This window comes from Maniola hyperantus, chromosome 1, assembly GCF_902806685.2.
Source record: "Maniola hyperantus chromosome 1, iAphHyp1.2, whole genome shotgun sequence".
Taxonomy (NCBI): Eukaryota; Metazoa; Arthropoda; class Insecta; order Lepidoptera; family Nymphalidae; genus Maniola; species Maniola hyperantus.
This window is the reverse complement of record NC_048536.1, coordinates 17,410,269-17,425,300: the sequence shown is the minus strand read 5'-3', so window position 1 is coordinate 17,425,300 and position 15,032 is coordinate 17,410,269. Positions and strand designations below refer to the sequence as shown.

The 15,032-nt window shown below is 37.6% G+C and overlaps 1 protein-coding gene across 1 annotated transcript; it reads left to right on the top strand.

The window, feature by feature from the left end:
- Window positions 1-367: 367 nt before the first annotated feature.
- On the top strand, window positions 368-12,753 carry Atg3 (Autophagy-related protein 3). Its single transcript, XM_034971350.2, has 7 exons — window positions 368-586; window positions 1,504-1,692; window positions 2,312-2,425; window positions 3,084-3,233; window positions 4,363-4,521; window positions 5,426-5,553; window positions 6,649-12,753. The coding sequence occupies exons 1-7, from the start codon at window positions 515-517 to the stop codon at window positions 6,800-6,802; spliced, it is 966 nt and encodes a 321-aa protein (XP_034827241.1). The 5' UTR covers window positions 368-514; the 3' UTR covers window positions 6,803-12,753.
- The last annotated feature ends 2,279 nt before the right edge of the window (window positions 12,754-15,032 follow it).

Sequence of the window (15,032 nt, the reverse complement as noted above, 5' to 3'; positions counted from 1 at the left end):
AAATGTAAATGTTAATGTCAATGTCAAATGAATCCTCTATGATTTTCATTTAAAAAAAGTCTATGATCAATGTCAATATTCTTTTTTTTACATTCATTAGGATTCCTGTATTTTGATAATAATGCTGCTTAGGTTTTCTGGGTTGTTTCTAAATAATTTGGTATTTTTTCTTTCATCAATGGAGTACAGATTTACCGAAACAAATTCCTCGGTTTAGCAAATTATATCCTAAGAATATTTTCTCAAATATTTCTGTTTAGCTTTGATTTCAAAAGACCTATAATCCACAGTCTTCAAATGTTTACGTTATCGATGACTCTGACACTTGACAGTGACAGTTGCAGTCATTGTTTTGTCATGTTGACATTGACAGTTATATAAAAATCACTGTTAAGGAGGTGGATTGTTCCAATTTTCTTTGTCCGGCTTTTGTGATAAAATCATTATTGTTACACAAAACTGGGGCACTTTTCCGCGTCTGTAATTATCTTTTGTTGTTCATAATATTATCATAATGCAAAGTGTAATAAACACGGTTAAGGGAACCGCCCTTGGGGTGGCTGGATACTTGACGCCAGTTCTGAAGGTATATCTTCATATATACTATTATTTACAATTAAAACTAATAACCGACTAGACTTACGTGATTAGTCGCAGTATGCCCGACTAGTTTCGAACCCGTCCAGGGGTCCTTTTTCAAAGGGGCACCTGCTTGCAACGCGGCGTAGGAGTGTCTGCGCGTCGCGCGGTCTACGGTCGGCACGGACCGCTGTGAGTCTTCATCGCTGTAACGTTATTGTAGTCCAGGCATCTGGAACTAATCCTCCATACTAATATTATAAATGCGAAAGTGTGTCTGTCCATCTGTCTGTCTGTCTGTCTGCTAGCCTTTCATGGCCCAACAGTTTAACCGATTTTGATGCAATTTGGTACAGACTTAGCTTACACCCTGGGGAAGGACATAGGCTACTTTTTATCCCGGAAAAGCAAAAAGTTCCCACGGGATTTTGAAAAACCTAAATCCACGTGGACGAAGTCGCGAGCATCACCCAGTATGGTGCTATGCTATAAGCTATATTTATGATCAAGCAAAACAGTTAAACGAAGCTAATGCAACTAATGCACAATGCATTGACGTTGTTATTAAATAAACTGCTGCATCCTGATATCCCTTCTTTGACCTGTCTTTGACAACTCTGTTTTGACTCAGTTTTAAAATATATAGGTAAATAAAATAGCATTTACATCAGTATTCTTCTTATTCTATTGTCTATTTTAGCGTTTAACTAACAAGTCGGGCTAACGTCGACTAAACACGTGAGTATAGCCGGGTAATATTCTATTGTCGACTTGGAATTTGTACCGTATTAGACCAATTTTTAATTATTTTATTTTTATTTTTCATGTACTGAAAATAGTAGTAATAAATTAATAATAGTAATTAATTATTATATTGGAAATGCTTATCTCTTACCAACTTAGTAAAAAACTTTTTGTACCCAGGAGTCAAAATTCCATGAAACCGGTGTGCTTACTCCGGAAGAGTTTGTAGCGGCTGGGGACCACCTGGTGCACCATTGTCCCACGTGGCAGTGGGCCAAGGGGGAGGAAGCCAAGCTCAGGCCCTACCTGCCTCCCGATAAACAGTTCCTTATCACCAGGAATGTGCCCTGCTATAGACGCTGTAAACAAGTAAGTATTGTGTGTTATTTTAAGAACTATAGGGAACCGAAGTTTCTAAAGTCACATTCACAAACGACACATGGCCATGTCTAAGTGTGGAAAAAAAACCAGGAAGAAAAAGAAGAATAACTGTCTCTGTTGTTGAGACCAACAAATTGTCACAGGTATGAGTGACAGAGGCAATGTTCTACAAAGCTGAAATCTCATTGTAAAGGTTGGTGTACATTATTTTCTGCAGCGTACTGTACGTAGTTGTTTTATGAATTATTAAAAAAAAAATTGTGTGTATCTAAAACTGTACAATTTTTTACCTAATTGACAAATAAACAAAATTTAAACCCATTTATAATTTTTATGATAGTGTTTTTACACTTCAAGGAAATTCCTTCCCGTGTAAATTTCGAACCGTGGCTTAGCAGTCAGAGCCTTGGGTGCGATCCCAGCAGACACAGACTTACCTATGCGAAAATCGAAAATGATAAAAAAATCACGTCAATCCGTTGCACCATTGCGACGTGATTGAAGGACACACTAAAAACCAATAAATCAACAAACAAACACACTTTTGAATTTGTAATAAGGATACTGATACTTAATTTTAATGTGAACAACTGTTCTTTTACAATAGATAGAATACTGTGAGGACAATGAGAAGGTGATAGAAGATGAGCAGGATGGAGACGGAGGCTGGGTGGACACACACCACTACGAGTCTTCTGGATTACCCGCTGTTGAAGAAAAGGTACTCTTATAATTTACTAGCTTATGCTCGAGACTTTATAAATTTTAAACCCCTATTTTACCCCCTTAGGGCTTGAATTTTCAAAAATCCTTTCTTAGCGGATGCCTACGTTATAATAGCTATCTGCATGCCAAATTTCAGCCCGATCCGTCCAGTAGTTTGAGCTGTGCGTTGATAGATCAGTCAGTCAGTCAGTAACCTTTTCATTTTATATATTTATAGATTTAGATTTTAAGTTGTTTGTCTATTACCATATAAAGAAATTAGTATAGGGCTCTCTCTGTTACATATAATTCCATAAAAATGGCAGAGGCACAAAGATATAAATATAGATAGAGATACAAATCTCAGTGGGTGTTAGTCATTTTGAGGCACCAACCAAACACAAACGAAAGTATGTTTTCGAATTTAATTTCAAATGTTTTTGAAAACATTTTCGAATGTTTTTTTAACATGTTTGTTACTTCTGCTAATGGGTATTGGGTAATTGCTACACGGCGAGGATAAAAAATTCAATTTTGTCCGATTTGTAATGATTTTGTGACAATCTTGAGAGCATAGAAGCACAGTTAATGCCCACACATGGCTATGGTCTGTCAATACATGATCATCAATGTATTAGATGGGTCTCAATGTACCACATAGACCTTCTCCATAGGTGTGTGAAATGACGCTGGAAGCAGCGGAAACTGGCGACAGCGACGCTGATGAGGCTCCAGACAACGATGATGATGATGATGCGGACGATGATGAAGCCGAGGACATGGAGAACTTCCAGGAGTCAGGCCTGCTGGATGAAGTGGACCCGGTATGTAATTGTCCTTTGATATTGTTGTAATCCCATTTTCTCATGACAGTCAAATACTCCCAATCTCCCGCAAATAGCTAATGCGCGTGGCCGCTATTTTAGTGACGTCAGCACAAGACCGAAGTTTCGAGCTGAGGGTATACTTTTATGTCGGCTTTCGTCAAAATGGCGTCATTTCGATGTTAATGAGACATGGTTCCGGCGCAATAGCAATTTGTAACATGTTGACAATTTTCAACATGCAAATTCCAGCGTATCCAGGATAAAAAAATCGAGCTAGTTATTTATTAAATTAAAACTTAACAACTGTAGTACGCGACAGGTCGAAATGGCAATTGGGGAGGGAACGCCTAGCCCCCGCGATAACGCGGTTGGCGCTCGCCCGCACCGGTTTATTATGGAATATCTATAAACAAATAATTTAAAAAAAATTGTCTGTCTGTTCGTCAGCTTATCATTCCTTTTATGAGGGTTCATTCATATGAGGGACCATTCGTTTTATGAGGGTTCCACATCATAAAACGAATGGTCCCTACAGATCAAAACGACATCTGTTTTCATGAGGATGATGTCGATTTGTCGTGGAGTAATTAATTAACATCATAGTTTAATCAATTCAGCCTGATTCTAGTGCCATAAACAGCCATAATAATATATTTATGATTTATATTATGTTGTCATAACTCAGCGTTATCAGTTGTTTGGATAGAGTGTACCTACCCATAAATTAATTGCCATGCTGATTTTTTTTTTTTTTTAAATTATTATCTAACTGTGCTTTAAGAATGTAATTAATATACGTAACTAGCTTATGCTCGCGACTTCGTCCGCGTGGACTACACAAATTTCAAACCCCTACTTCATCCTCTTAGGGGTTGAATTTTCAAAAATCCTTTCTTAGCGGATGCCTATGCCATAATAGCTATCTGCATGCCAAACAGCCCGATCCGTCCAGTTGTTTGAGCTGTGCGTTGATAGATCAGTCAGTCAGTCTGTCACCTTTTCCTTTTATATATTTAGATAACCTATGTTCTTCCTTGGGTTGCAAACCATCTCTGTACTAAAGTGCGTTTTCGGCATATAGCTGTTTTGAACACCGCTAGTCTACAATGAGTCAATAACCCAACAGTCTACAGCGCTGAGCGCCCGCAAGGAGCCGCGCGCTACGGACAAAAAGCCGCGCCAGACGGACGGCGATGAGATTGTGCGCACCAGGACCTACGACCTGCATATCACCTACGACAAGTACTACCAGACTCCGAGACTGTGGCTCATCGGCTACGACGAGGTTAGTCTACACGTCAATAACTCCATAATCGCGAAGACAAAAAGCCGCGTCAGACGGACGGCGATGAGATCGTGCGCACCAAGACCTACGACCTGCATATCACCTACAACAAGTACTACCAGACTCCGAGGCTGTGGCTCATCAGCTACGACGAGGTTAGTCTATAGCCGTCGATAATTTGATAGCCGTGAGAAAAAGCCGCGCCAGACGGATGGCGATGAGATCGTACGCACCAGGACCTACGATCTGCACATCACCTACGACAAGTACTACCAGACTCCGAGGCTATGGCTCATCGGCTACGACGAGGTTAGTCTACAGGCGTCAATAACTCGATAGTCACGAGAAAAAGCCGCGTCAGACGGACGGCGATGAGATCGTACGCACCAGGACCTACGATCTGCAGATCACCTACGACAAGTACTACCTACCAGACTCCGAGGCTATGGCTCATCGGCTACGACGAGGTTAGTCTACAGGCGTCAATAACTCGATAGTCACGAGAAAAAGCCGCGCCAGACGGACGGCGATGAGATTGTGCGCACCAGGACCTACGATCTGCACATCACCTACGACAAGTACTACCAGACTCCGAGGCTATGGCTCATCGGCTACGACGAGGTTAGTCTGTAGCCGTCGATAATTTGATAGCCGTGAGAAAAGGCCGCACTAGACGGACGGCGACGGTTAATAATAAAAAATTTAAAAAAATATCCGGCTGAATTTCTTGTGGGCTCAGCTCGTAGCTTTAGCTTTAAGTTTGCGTAATAATTATCACCACTATATCTTACAAATCCAACAACTGACAATCAAGAAGTGTAATTTATTACCTATTTTGAATAAATTTTATGATTTGATTTGATTTATAATTTTAGAAAGCCAAAGTGATGTTTGATGTATACAGGATCGCCGGTTGCTGAACGTAGAAGCACTGTACGAAGACATATCGGCTGAGCACGCCAAGAAAACTGTCACCATCGAAGCGCACCCACACTTGTCGGGCCCCGGCATGGCCTCAGTACATCCGTGCAGGTAACTTGCGAATACTCCAAACTCCAAAATTATACAGGGTATAGCTATACATATAGTTTTAGCCTCAATAGCTCAACGGGTAAAGGAGTGGACTGAAAACCGAATGGTCGACGGTTCAAACCCCGCCCGTTGCACTATTGTCGTACCTACTCCTAGCACAAGCTTGACGCTTAGTTGGAGAGGAAAGGGGAATATTAGTCATTTGACATGGCTAATATTCTTTAAAAAAAAAAAAAAAATTCATCATCATGATCAACCCATCACCGGCTCACTACAGAGCACAGGTCTCCTCTCAAAGTGGCCATAGTCTACCACGCTGGCCAAGTGCGGATTGGCAGACTTCAACACTTTTGAGAACATTATGGAGAACTCTCAGGCATGCAGGTTTCCTCACGATGTTTTCCTTCACCGTTAAAGCAAGTGATATTTTAATTACTTAAAAACGCACATAACTCCGAAAAGTTAGAGGTGCGTGCCCGGGATCGAACCCCCGACCTCCGATTGGAAGGCGGACGTCCTAAGCACTAGGCTACCACAGTTTACATATACCATAGCTATTCATATTATAGCTTCTACCAATTAATAGGTAGCTCTATTTCTGTTGCACGAACATCTAGAAGAATGAAACCTTCCAGAAATTTGTTACCTTTACCTAGAAGTAGAAGCCAAAGCGCTTCATAAGCACTAATGGGCGGGGTCATGACCCTCATCAATGGATAGATAGAAATACTTTATTTGTTGGTAGTTGATTCAACTACCAATTGTTAAAAGAAAATACGTAAGGATATTCTTCGTCAGTTTTTATTTAGTTGACATGTTGATGTGAACAGCAAACAAAAGAGAATGACATATATATTATTGAGCTTATAAATAAACCTAATACCTACGAAGAAGTATTTATTCTAACATTATTGCATACAAAAATATTACATAACATGACAAAAACAAAGAAACTAAAACTAAAAAATAATTGTATGCAAAGGCGGCCTTATTGCTCACAGCAATCTCTACCAGGCAACCTTTGACCAACGGACCACAGAGTGGAACGACTAAGAGACCTATATCTAATGGAATTAATTTCATTTCATGTACCAGGCACGCAGAAGTGATGAAGAAGATAATAGAGACTGTGACGGAGAGCGGCGGCGAGTTGGGCGTCCACTCCTACCTTATAGTGTTCCTCAAATTCGTGCAAACTGTTATACCCACTGTGGAGTACGACTTCACCCAGAACGTGTCTATCAACTAACCCCGCCTTCAGTTGCTGCGGAAATATTTAGGTCCGGGATAAATCTAGCGATTTCTAGCGGAAAAACGCGCGCGGGTATTTGCTAGAATGTGTTGTTTAAAAATAAAAGGGAGCGTCACATCTGCATGAATAGTACTAGAAGAAAGAAAGAAAGAAAGAAAACTTTTATTTGATCACAATACTACAATAAACCTTAAAAGCTAATTAAGTCAATCTGCATAACTAAACTGATAAGTAAAAAATAATAATAATAAAAATATACTATATATATATACGAGTACGTGTGACCAAATATAGGTCTCCCACTCAGCATCATGCTGCAGCAAGCTGCAGCGCTGGTTTTCAGTGGGAGCCTTAACAAGTGAAGTCACGGACGAGGTATTTACCTACTACAGTATATTATAAAAATAAAATACGCAAACAAGTAAACTAAGGTTTAAACAAATAACTAAAAAAAGATAAAGACATAAAAGACAATATAAGAAAACTAAGACCATACATAAAATACGCAAACAAGTAAACTAAGGTTTAAACAAATAACTAAAAAAAGATAAAGACATAAAAGACAATATAAGAAAACTAAGACCATACATAAAATAAAAAATAAAAATTAAAAAAGTAGTAAAAGTACTACTGGTTCTTCTCCACTATCGGTATTCGACAAATGATTGCGTGATATTGCGCATTGTGTGCCAACCATTCGGGTTCGCAGTTAGACAGTTAGGTTAGGTTATAGGTTTTTTAAAAATCTCGTGGGACCTAACTAATACGCCACAGGGAGGAATATTCCCTACCACAGAATGTAATGTTTACGGGCCGGTTGTTTCGCGAAACTTATTTGAAAATTCGCCTAACTCAAAACATTATTTATTTATTTTTATTATTCATGTACCAAAAATTGTAGTTACAAAGTAATAATAAATTAAGTTACATCGGAAATGCTTATCTCTAAACAGAGATTTCTTCCAGCTTCCCATTCAAGGTTGTGAGTAAGGCGTATCAAGAAGTGGAATAGGTCTACGGTACTAGACTCTAATAAACTACATAAATATCTTATAATAAATACCCAAATCAACTTATATACAATAATAATACTTATCATAAATAATTATATACATAATATATGAAACATATAAATACATATAATATATAACATTCGCCGTATCCCAAATAGTTGGCCAGTTGATTTGGCGAATGCCAGTTTGGCATCATCGTAGTCCGAACTGGAATCATTTGCCGAATCCCGATTGTGGAGCCATGAGTAAAAGTTGCCGAGGTCATTCGGCCAGTGTCACGAACGTGGGGAAAAACGCATATTGAGGGTGTATTGTCCGCGTAGAGTCGACGCTCTCTTAATATTTCTATACGCGCACGTTTTCCCGCTATATTATTCCCTCCCTGGCCTTATACCTTAAAAGCTTTTCACCCAACGCGCGACAGAATCGCGTCAAAATCGGCTCCCAGAAGTCGTTATAAAAGTTCACACTGCAAAAAAATCCGTCGCGCTTTGTCTATCCAAGCCAAAGCCTAGCATTTACCCCAATGTTCATACAAATGTAAATCAATCTCCTCATGAACAGAGGCGCAAACACATTAACTGTGTTGAGACACATCCCCGATTCTCCATAGAAGTAAACTATTGCTACTACCGGAATACCGGTCCGTCCGTACACAATTTTCAATTATTATTGTGGGATATCGAACGTACCGGACTTTCGATAAAGTTCAAAATCTTAAACCCAGCTCAAAAACACCATGAATCCATACAAATTATACATTTTCGTATTAGGCTAATGGAGCGCCCTCCCGGCATCAGTGTGAATAGGCAAGCGCACTCAGGCTGCATCATCACTTGCTAGCAGGTGTGGTTGCAGCCAAGCGCTAGTCTATAAATTAAAAAAAAACTACCCTTGGTAGCTGGGTAGGATTTACTTCTTTTTTATTCCATTACAAGTTAGTTAGAGACTGCAATCTCCTGCCGGTAAATGATAATGTCTAAGAATAATAGTCTAAGATGGTAGCGGGCTAACTTGGACTCCGATCGCATCACGACATAACACAACACGGCAATGTGTTTGCGCCTTTATTCGGGGGACAATAATATATAACTGTTACTCGTGCCAGTAAGCAACAGGCTGCCCAATACTCCCAGTAAGGGCCAGCGCTAATAGAACTGCATATGCCGTGAGCAGTTTTTTATAGACAGTTAAAATTCGACCTTGTCCAATTCGAATAGAGTTGTAATTAGCAGAGCAGAGTGCAGACTTTGCAGCAGGTATTATTTATTTATTCGTATAGTTCTTGCAATACACGAGCGCGCGTGAAAAGTTATCGCGCGCTCATGACGTCCACAGACCTCATATAGACGCCTAATAGCCGGACACCCCCGATCGCCAAGCTTAGGCAGATGCTTAACATAAAAGTCGGGCCACGCCCGTTCGGTACCCTCATTCCGCACATTGTCTTCATTACGTGACTTTTGAGTCCACCAATCACAACAAAGCATTCTCCCCTGTCCCCCGCCAACATTTTACGATTATGTTTTCATGCAAAACCTTGTATATGCGTACTCTTGCAGTTGAACTCTCTGTGGATTACGTGTTATACATGGGGCACTTAAGCACACGAGTAGATATTATAGACCAGAGGGGAAGCTTCACACTAGCTCACGCACACCACGACGTGCCACAGACGCTCCGTGCGCCCAGTTTGGCGGCAAACGGAGCGTCCGTGACACGTCGTGGTGTGCGTGAGCTGCGCTAGAGTGAGTGAACCTACAGCCAGCCGCTAGTATGAAGCTTCACCTCTGGTCTATATATCTACTCGTGTGACTTAAGTGTGCGTGCCTGTCGGACCAATCGGTCGTGAGCAAGCGCTCACAAACGCACACATTTACTATACTTATACCGATATGTCATGAGCCACGCGCACTTGTGAAATGCAAGAACTATAGCAAAAATCTGTATCAGTAAAAAGATAAGAAGTGAACTGGGAAGTACTTATCTCGATAAGAGATATCTACCAGTGACCTAGGTATTTACAATAGGTTTTTTTAATTATTGCACCAACTCTAAGCTGCAACAACAATTTAGAACTATTAGATATTGCATAAGATCGAATTTTAATGCTCCGTTATAAAATGCTCGTGGCTTTTCCGGTTTTGTCTGCACTTGGCCAAAGTATACCAGAAATGCCTGAAATCACATAATTGATATAATACTTATAATAATATGTATAATATATTGCATTTTATATTTTGGAATAAATACCACATATGTACAATCGCCTTAAGGCTTAGATCATATTATTTTAGTACCTATAATAGATTTTAGTATAATTTTGCCATTAGCTTGCCAAGAATATTCTACTATAGCTGCTAAAGCTCAAAGCATATTGCGGCAAAGACCGATTCGGTATTTGACAACTGGTCAAATCAGTAACTTTTTATCAAACGTCAAACCGCGCACTTAGTATGCGAGCTACTATGAAATATTCAAATGTGACGTCACAATCATTTGACGTGCTTTTTTAAGTTAAATCGATAATTTAAAATGGTTACTACACTTAAAACTAACAACGGGCGTGGATTTTACATATTTTGGAAGACCCTCTATTTAATAATCACTGAGAAATAATTTATTTTTGACCCAATTGACGCGACGGAAGCGTATTTTTTTAAATGTTACAAAGCTACTTGACACTAGCAGAGTGCATTGTGCTGGTCTGGCACTACAAAAAGGCACCAAATAAGAAAAGAAGTAAAATGAACTTTATTTCCACTACATAACCTACACATTTGTGAGGAACATTTTTGGTTTCGATCCACACTTTGAATTTTAAGCAGCGGAGATAAAATTCATTTTATATATTGTAACTTTTCATTTTTATTTGTTTCTCTTTTAAGTTTTTACTATGCCGCAATATGTATTGAGCCTAAATAAACACTTTTTTTATCAAAATGATATTTTTCAAGTCAAAAGCACTTTAGTAAACACTATAATAAGTCTAAGAATAGATCTAAATTCGAAGTACAACTCATTTATGCTAAGAAGTCTTTGTATTTTTGTTCTCACTTTTAATAATTAAAACATACAAGGAAAAATAAACATATTGCGTTATTCACACAATATGAAATATTCGTGTTATAATATGTATAAGTCCCGCAAATTGCTATTGCGCTGGAACCATATCTCATTAACATCGAAATCACGTCATTTTGACGTATATTTAAGTAAAAATATACCATCAGCTCGATACTTCAGTCTAGTGCTGACGTCACTAAAATGGCGGCCACGCGCATTAGCAATTTGCGGAATTTTCATATATTTCTGCAATATGGATGAAAAAATGAATCTTATTTTTATTTTTTAACTGTACCTACCTACTTATATTTTAATGTTTTACTATGATATAATTTGTTGATGTTAAATTACTATATATACCTTATTGTCTTTTAAAGATATAAATACAAAAGACATGAGTTATAGTTTATTATTGTTTGAATATGTGCGGGAACATTCCTTGTGTGCATTATAAACTATAAGTCCCGCAAATTGCTATTGCGCTGGAACCATGTCTCCTTATCATCGAAATGACGTCGTTTTGACGTCAGCTGAAATAAAAATAGACCATCAGCAAAAATTTTTGTACTGGTTGCTCGAAACTTCAGTCTAGTGCTGATGTCACTAAAATGGCGGCCACGCGCTTAGCAATTTGCGAGACTTATAATATCATTATGAAATTTTTAAATGTTTGACATTGTATTTGAATTTTTTATTATTTACTTTAAATGTGTTTGTAAAACTGAAGATTAACGGCCGCACTCAGAGTCGCTTAATCGTTACTTAAGGCATGAATTAGTATGGATAATGAATGCCTTAAGTAACGATTAAACGACTCTGAGTGCGGCTGTAAGAATCGATTCACACTGATGCAGAGTTGAGTCAAGCGAAGCGTCAAATACGGTATTTTACACCAAGCGAGAAAAAAATCTAAGAATGTATAAACAAGATAGTATTAGCAATAAGCAATCGAAAAATGTTACTTTCAGTTTATAAAATTATACCTACTATGAAGTTTTAAATTCTTTTTAAAAGATATTATTTTTTATCTGTTCTACAAAATTTTCTGAACGCGCGGAGCTGATGACGCCATGATGAATTCCGACTGTGACGTCACATGTATTGAAGTTGTAATGTATTTCACTAAGAAAATGATGTTTAACAATCCGTGTGACGTCATCATAAACCTAAAAAGATGGTGGGTACCGCTTTCGCGGCGAAATTTGAGATGTAAAATTTAAATGCATTTTTATTGCAGTTATCGATCGAATAGAAATTTTGTAATTTTTTTGGTTGTTTGTTATCACTTTAAGATACTTTTCAAAAAAGGGTCAAATACACTATTCTTTACAATTAAATCGAATATTCATATTTTTGCTTTAAGTAAATTCACTTCTTGTCAGCAAAGCGGTGCCGCCAAGCGATTTATTCCGTATCGCATAGAAAATAAAATATATGCATTTAATCTTTTTTTTTTTTTTTTTATTCAGATACAAGTAAGCCCTTTACTGCAATCTCACCTGATGGTAAGTGATGATGCAGTCTAAGATGATAGCGGGCTAACCTGGAAGGGGTATGGCAGTTTTTATTAAACCCATACCCCTTTGGTTTCTACACGGCATCGTACCGGAACGCTAAATCGCTTGGCGGCACGGCTTTGCCGGTAGGGTGGTAACTAGCCACGGCCGAAGCCTCCCACCAGACAAAATCAAAACTACTATACCCTTCCTGGTTAACCCGCTTCTATCGTAGGCTGCAACCACCAGGTCAAATTGCAGTCAAAGACTAACTTGTACCTGAATAAATAAAAACTCTGATTTAAGGTACCTGTCCATTAAAGCGGAGTGGTGGTAAGACTTCTCTGCCCATCTCGACTTAGATAGATTTATCTTCGACTTCGACCGGGTTTTATCTTCGACTCAACCTGCTACGCGTTATAAAAATCGTCGTCGTCGTAATGTACGAGAAATTTTAATGCCCTTAAAACGCGCAATTTTGGTCTTCTTGCTAGTAATATTTGGAATACTCGTTTATGTATGTAAATATATTATAATAAAATTGTAATCATAGCTCAATTTTGTTGCATGACAACAATTTATCGTATAGCTATTACTTACCTAGTGATATTATGCATAAATTGCTATTAAGTTTGTTATATTTACAATATTCGTTTGTCTATGGAAATAAATTATTTTGCTGCTACATAGTATTTTATTTTGCCCTTTTCCTTTTGACCAATAATTTATGCAAACGTCGACGGTTCCTCCCCACTAGGGTCAATGTACTTACTTAGCGTTAGGGTGCCTGTCCACTCAAGCGGATCGAAGCGGAGATGTGATCAGCAGACCTATCTGGTTACTATAAAGTTATCGCGCCATCTGTCACTAATTTGGTTGGTTGGTCTGCTTAATCGTTTTCCGCTCTGTGCCGCTTCAGTGGACATGGACCTTTAGTTCCGATATCCATCAAAGCGGCGATATTTAGCAAACAAATTATAGAATTAGTATTCTGTAAAATACAATTATAGTATTCTGTAAAACACATAAAAATCAGCACTCAGATTAAGTGAGTAAAGTTTTTATGTCCCTTTAGCAGCTGATATCATTTAATTGCCACCTGGCTCAAGCTAGCAAATATGCGAACTTTAAAGGTAGGTACGTGTATTACACTACTTTATCATTAAGTACACTACTTTATCCCACACATCTTGTTACTTAGAAAATAAGTCAGGTCTGGCTCTATTAGGTTATAGATGACGTAACGAAATCTATCAATGAAGCCCATCTTACTGACTATTATAAAATCTGTTCGCCGCTTTAATGGACACTGGACCTTTTTTTTAAATTAGACGGAGTGGCAAGGGAGGAAGGACTTCTTTTTTTAAACTTCAAGACTTTATTTTAACTTTCAAATTCTAAATTAAACGGGTGAATAATGAAAAACAAAAATTGTATTAATAAAGTTTATTCATTCATATCACATCCATTATAAATTATAATATTTATGTACAAATCACATTCCGTAATAAAATATATTCAATACCCAATATAAGAAGCCGACACTATAAGATCCATCACACGTAAAATATCATATAAATAATAAAGCTGCCTACTCACTGATACCGTTATTAGGGTGCCTGTCCACTGGAGCGGAGTGGAGACGCGTTCAGTAGACAGATTGCACAGAATTAGGTAAGGATTACACAGAAACGTAGTTTGGTTCTTATTTGAATAATAATAACCAATCAAACTCAATGAAAATTTGTAGACACGTTCTAGAAATTAATATCAGTATCTAGAGTTTTCCAGATTTCTGCAAAAATGTGTAGTATTACAGTTACAAGTCTCAAAAACTTACATGCCAATATTTGAGCTCGTGTATGTTTGAATATACACATTTTTACGGAAATCTGGCACAGAAAGATAGGTAGATATTTGTTTCTAGAATATTCATTTGTTTATTTATTGAGTTTGATAGGTTAATATTCAAATAAGGACCAAGCCACGTTTGTAAGGAAAGCGCTGGGAAGCGCGGTGATTTGGTTTACTAAACACGTCTCCACCCCACTCCGATTTAGTGATCAGGCACCCTTATACTTTGTCCATTAAACGATTTTCTATTTGACAGATTAGAATAGAGAATCATCGGGATCATCTTGATTTATTTATCAATACAAAATATCTAGTGCCTATTTTTTTAATCGATCAATTTTGGTTTTTATTTTTGACAGTCATATGTTAAAATAATGTCGAAATAAAATTGGCAAGTGTACGAATAATAGAATATAGTATAATGGACTGGATATTAAAATACTTAACTGTTTTTTTATTTATTTAACACAAAGTTATTTTTAAATCTATTCCCATTATTTCAAGACAATATTGCCACGTATACACTTTTTAATAAATAATTTGCCAACAAACAATTTACATAATAGCAATAATAATGATAATAATAATTGTTTTAATAATAATACATTTTTGGTCATTTTAATAACAATTTATTTATTTAGAATGCCCATCTTTCCAACTTTCGTTATAAATTAATTTACAAATCGCCTTTCTCATATAATTTTATGATATCAAAGAAATTCTACTAAATGTTGTCATTGATATAATTTAAAAATTCTACTAATTTTAACATCTACCACACCTATATAGCATATTGAC

Excerpts from the sequence above, each read along its gene's own strand:
- Atg3 (XM_034971350.2), top strand. The coding sequence starts at position 515 with ATGCAAAGTGTAATAAACACGGTTAAGGGAACCGCCCTTGGGGTGGCT. Across the intron at positions 1,693-2,311 it reads GCTATAGACGCTGTAAACAA|ATAGAATACTGTGAGGACAA; the intron begins GTAAGTATTGTG and ends CTTTTACAATAG. Across the intron at positions 2,426-3,083 it reads TACCCGCTGTTGAAGAAAAG|GTGTGTGAAATGACGCTGGA; the intron begins GTACTCTTATAA and ends CCTTCTCCATAG.